At 39.7% G+C, this 4,894-nt stretch overlaps 1 protein-coding gene across 1 annotated transcript; it reads left to right on the top strand.

The window, feature by feature from the left end:
* Nucleotides 1–1,174: 1,174 nt before the first annotated feature.
* LOC104459516 (thiamine transporter 2-like) lies at nucleotides 1,175–4,342 on the top strand (the record flags this gene model as incomplete). Its single annotated transcript, XM_010080655.1, has 3 exons — nucleotides 1,175–1,367; nucleotides 2,806–2,947; nucleotides 4,190–4,342. Coding segments are annotated over 3 exons (488 nt in total), but the record flags the coding sequence as incomplete, so codon positions are not given.
* Between the last annotated feature and the right edge of the window lie 552 nt (nucleotides 4,343–4,894).

The raw sequence follows: 4,894 nt of genomic DNA, 5'->3' as shown, positions 1-4,894 counted from the left end.
CAATTCCAATAACAATGTCATCAGTTTACTCAGATGAGAGAAGTTTTTCATAAATATTTTTCACGCAAGGAACATAATCCTGTCGTTAAGATCTTGCTCTAGTGAAATACTCTTGCTCAGCAGAAGGGAAAGAAGAATTTTAGTCATATGGAGATTTGCAGAAAAAGACCTTATTGAACTCATTATGCTACTGTTGTTAACCATTACTCTTTCACACCAGAAGCAGATGTCCACACCACGTAAGCAAAGCAATGTTATTGAAAGGTAACATCAGAGGACACCACCCTGACTTGGCAGCGTTTCACATATTTATAATGTGCTGCTGTAGAGAAGTTGCACAAGACATTGGGGTGTGATCTACCAGGGCAAATAAACATGTCTGCACCACACCTGGTCATTCAGGTTACCCTTACAGTCATTAAGGAGAAATAGATCCCTCTAAGATTAAAAATAACTCTTGTCTTGACGTAGGCAACTAAACAGACAAATTGAATCACAAATTAGAAGCACTGTAGTGTCTGCTCCTTGATGAATTCCTCTTTCTCATAGAATCACCTATTTCTCAATGCAGAGCTGCAGAAGTTTTAAAATTGTCTGAGACCCCTCAGGTGAATAGGCAGGTGGCTTACCTTTGCAGCAGATGTGTCTTCGTAGCAGGCTCACCAAGGCAAACAGTGCCTATCCTCTAATTTCTCTGAATATATTCACTTGATACCTCCCTTTTCTGACAGCTTAGCCCCTTTATGAGCTGCACAGAGCTAAACTGTTAAGCTAGAAGGTAACTGTTTACTAGCTTAGCTGTAAAGTCAGCTGGTAGAAGCTGGAAGAATTGCTCTTCTTGAGCTCCAAACCGTGTTCCTAATTCTCTCCCTAGAGATACATGCTGGGTACAGGCAGCTAAATAATGAATCCTTCTGCATATCAGTTTACCCTGTGAAGGGGAATAAAACACTAAGAAAGGAATGGCAGAGACTTGATTTATGCAGCTGTATGAAAATGACCAGTCATCTGCACAACTTCAGAAGTGGTTAGAAATGTTTTCAAAACACTACAGAACTACTCTGCTTCATTATTCAGCATTGCCTCAAGGCATAGGAGAGAGACAAGATTTGGTGATGCAGGCTATAGAACAGATACAACATTTACATGAGGTTTTTTTCTTCTCTTTTTCTAGGCTCGGTAACATCTTTTGTAGTACAATACATGAAAATTGACTGGGACCTTTTTGGAGAACTGGCTTTAGGGATCTTCTCTGCAATAGATGCTAGTTCTCTACTTCTCATGCACTTCACTACCAACATCTGGGCATGTTACGCTGGCTATCTCCTTTTCAAAGCATGCTATATGCTCCTCATAACAATAGCAACGTAAGTATAAAAAACCTTACAGTGCTACTATTATGCACAAAATACCAACAACACTAAGTCTGGGCATCCCTCCTTTTACTCAGAGGTAGCTGATCTAATGCTACACTTAACTGCTTAGGTAAAGACAAGGACATTTAAATGTCCAGCTACATTGTTTTCATTCTTATAAACAAGCATAAAATAAAAATTATCAAAAGGACATTGAACATATAACTAGGCAGAAGTTAAACAAGGTACAAGGCATCTTTATTACCTAAGACAATCTTAACAGCAAAACATACAAGCTCTTTTCCTCCTTCCTGACACAGAAGATGCAAAGTTAATATTGGGACAAGCATGCCTGGACAACTGTCCTTTAAGGTCCCCTTATGTCTAGACCACCTTGCTGATACGCTTTTACCAAGCTGTGAATTGCATGAATGCAATAAAAGATGTGGCATAAAGTGTTCCCCGACCAAGCTATTCTGTTGACAGAAATAGAAAAAAAAAAAAAAAACAAAAAAAAAACCTAATACATAATCTGTGTAATAAACCATTTTTATTACTACAGTTACTTTGCTGATTGGAATGTCTTTAGATATGCCACACTACTTCATTAACAAAAATACCCAATGAATTTTTATATCAAACCCCAAAATTATTCAGATACCGTTTCAAAAAACTGATAAAACTATAATGCATGACAGAATTATGCCTATCTTGAATGAAGCCAAACGGATCCTCTAGTTTCATTTTGGTGGATAGTTAGTACATTATAGTGGAACATACTTAGACTAATTCAACATATTCTACAAAAAAAAAAGTAAAAGCTTGCACATAAAGAGCCCAGGTAAAAATCAGTTAAAAGAGTGTTGCGAAACTAACACATATTTGTTCAGATAGAAACTTTGGAGGTAAATATTGTAAGGAAAGATGTTCTGATTATCATCAAAAAATATATTGGAAGGCAAATCTACAGGCTCTTGACAGAAAGAAATGGCATGCTACCTCCACTGTCAAGCCACAAAGCAAGAAGGGTTGGTTAGAAGGTAACCATGGTGACCTTCTACTCTAACATCCCAGCCAGGGCAGAACTCCTGGTTTTGTTTGGCCATGTCTTTCAAAGCCTCCATGGAGGCTTTACAATCTGTCTGGCACAGTCTGGAAAGGTAGAGAAGAAACAAAGGGGATGATTAAAGAGATCTGTTTCCTAACTGCATAAAGCAGATCACCTGATAACAGGGTTTGGAAAAGCAACATGGGCAAGTGAAAAACCACCAAAATACACTATGGTAGTCGACACTGTTCAGTGCAAACAAGGAAGCAACCAAACAAACGAAGCACTATTTACTCTGTCTTTGATATACCCTCTGCATGAATAGTTTCACTTTGTCAACTAAATCAAGAGGAATAACCTTCCACCCAGTGTGGAGTAACTGACCTGCCAGTCTCACACTAGTTTCCAGATTGCAGTCAATCTGAGCATGGAGCGCTACGCCCTGATGTTTGGATTCAACAACTTCGTTGCACTGGTGATTCAGACCATTCTTACAGCAGTCGTCGTGGATTCAAGAGGCCTGGGACTGGACATCGTGATTCAGGTAAGTGCTCTTAACTTACTTCCCATTTACTGCTTAGCCAATTCACCTTCAAAAGTTTACCAAGAAAGAAATCGCTATGCTAAATGACAATTTAATTCCCTCCTTCTTCTACAGAAAACTAGATATCTTGTTCTTCCCTTGTGTCAGCCATCATTCTTCCCTTTTGCTTTTTAATGCAGCATTTAGGATTACAGATACTGGTCTTTGGCTTTTTAAAGACATACACCAGAATGTAAATAATCAGGCCCTGCCATCTGACCAGCTTTTGCTCATTAATAGGGCCCTGAATAATATCCTCTCTGGCCAAGAATTCAGGCTGGTTTTCTCAGATGCAGAATCAACATGACCACATGTTGTTAGGGGAGTTCAAGACCATCAGACACAGCCTGGATTATTGGAGTTATTTCAACTCAAGTGACAAGGACACCTGCCTTCTAATTCCAGCTCAGGAGCAAACCTGGTCTGTATCTCAACGTGAATAATAAGAGTTTTCTGACCATATTTTGGGCACTTAATTTGGGGTGGGATATCCTATCTCACACCAGTGTCCCCAACTTCAGTCAGCCAAATTCCACTCATGTTGGAGTCAGCTGAAGGGTACTGACTTCTGCATTTTCTCAGATGGGATCTCAGCTGGGGGAGCTTCCTGCTCCCACAGATTTCAAGAATACTAAAGCTATTCAGATACTCTGCACAGAGAAGGCAAAAGTTACTTTCAAAGATTAAAGATTGAATTAAACACTAAAAATTAAAACTTTAAAATTAAGAACAGAAATATGTAGGAGTTCATAAATAGGCTTGCCACCATAGTTGGAAACATTGATACAAACTCATGATAGATTTACTGAAGCCAATGTGGTGACAACACTGAAATGTGCAAGAGCAAAAAATGATCAACTCAGACTCTTCACTTACATTATTCATGACCATGTGGGTAATGAAGCTACTTCCACACCTTGCACTACTAGAAAAAAAAAAAAATCTTGTTCCTATCTCTTCCTTGCTCTGATGTTTGTTAAGAGGCATAGGGATTAGAAGCAAGGGACAGTTCTTTATTCCTCCAAGATCTGCTGTTTGCTAGAAAAGCTAAGATTTTGCTTAATTGCAAAGCAAAAACCTGAACGTAGAGAAACTGTGCCAGAACACAGGTAAAAAAAATAGTCTCTGTCATCTCCAGAAGAAGCAGTGTTTCCCTAATGCATTTTTCATTAATTCTTCTGCCTTTTTCTCTCCCCCTCCCAGTTTTTAATTTATGGCAGCTACTTTGCAGTCATAGCTGGGATTTTCTTGATCAGAAGCATTTCCATGTTTGTCTCAAGCAAATGCAAAAGGAAAATAGCAAGATCTTGCAAAGAACATCTGAACCATGCTGAACATGAATCAAAAGCACAGATTGTAAATGGCTATTCGACATGGCTGTAGGAGTCAGGCAGACAGGCTCACGTGGCCCTTCTGGGGGAAGAGTTCTTACTGCAGCATGCAGGGAACAGCAATGAGAGATGAACATACAACACAGCTCTGAAAGCTACACTGAATCATTACAGCACTTCATTACAACATATGCCAGCTGAGAAATCACCATAACGGCACTGCGCCAAGAAGAAAAGACAAGTTGCTTTAGATTCTTATTTACTTGCCTATAAATAGCTTAACAGCAGTAATTGGTACACAAGAACCGACCACCCATCTTGGCATCCTACTATGCACAATGGCAAAGATCGGAGTCCACCTTGCCCTGCTTCTTCTAGCTCTGGTACAGGGTGGTGGCAAGCTGCTTCCGTGCACATTTGCTTGTGCATGTGGGTGAAGGGTCTGTCCCCTGCCTTTGGTTCAGAACGAGGTATGCACAAAGAAGGGACTGTGTTTGCATCATGATATTCTTTCCTACCTAAATACAGGCAATTCAGTGACAAACTCCTCCCTTCTAATTAAAAGCCCATGCTGGAA

The sequence above is a fragment of the Pterocles gutturalis genome, unplaced genomic scaffold, assembly GCF_000699245.1.
Source record: "Pterocles gutturalis isolate BGI_N339 unplaced genomic scaffold, ASM69924v1 scaffold28944, whole genome shotgun sequence".
Taxonomy (NCBI): domain Eukaryota; kingdom Metazoa; phylum Chordata; class Aves; order Pterocliformes; family Pteroclidae; genus Pterocles; species Pterocles gutturalis.
This window is presented reverse-complemented; position numbering and strand designations above follow the sequence as displayed.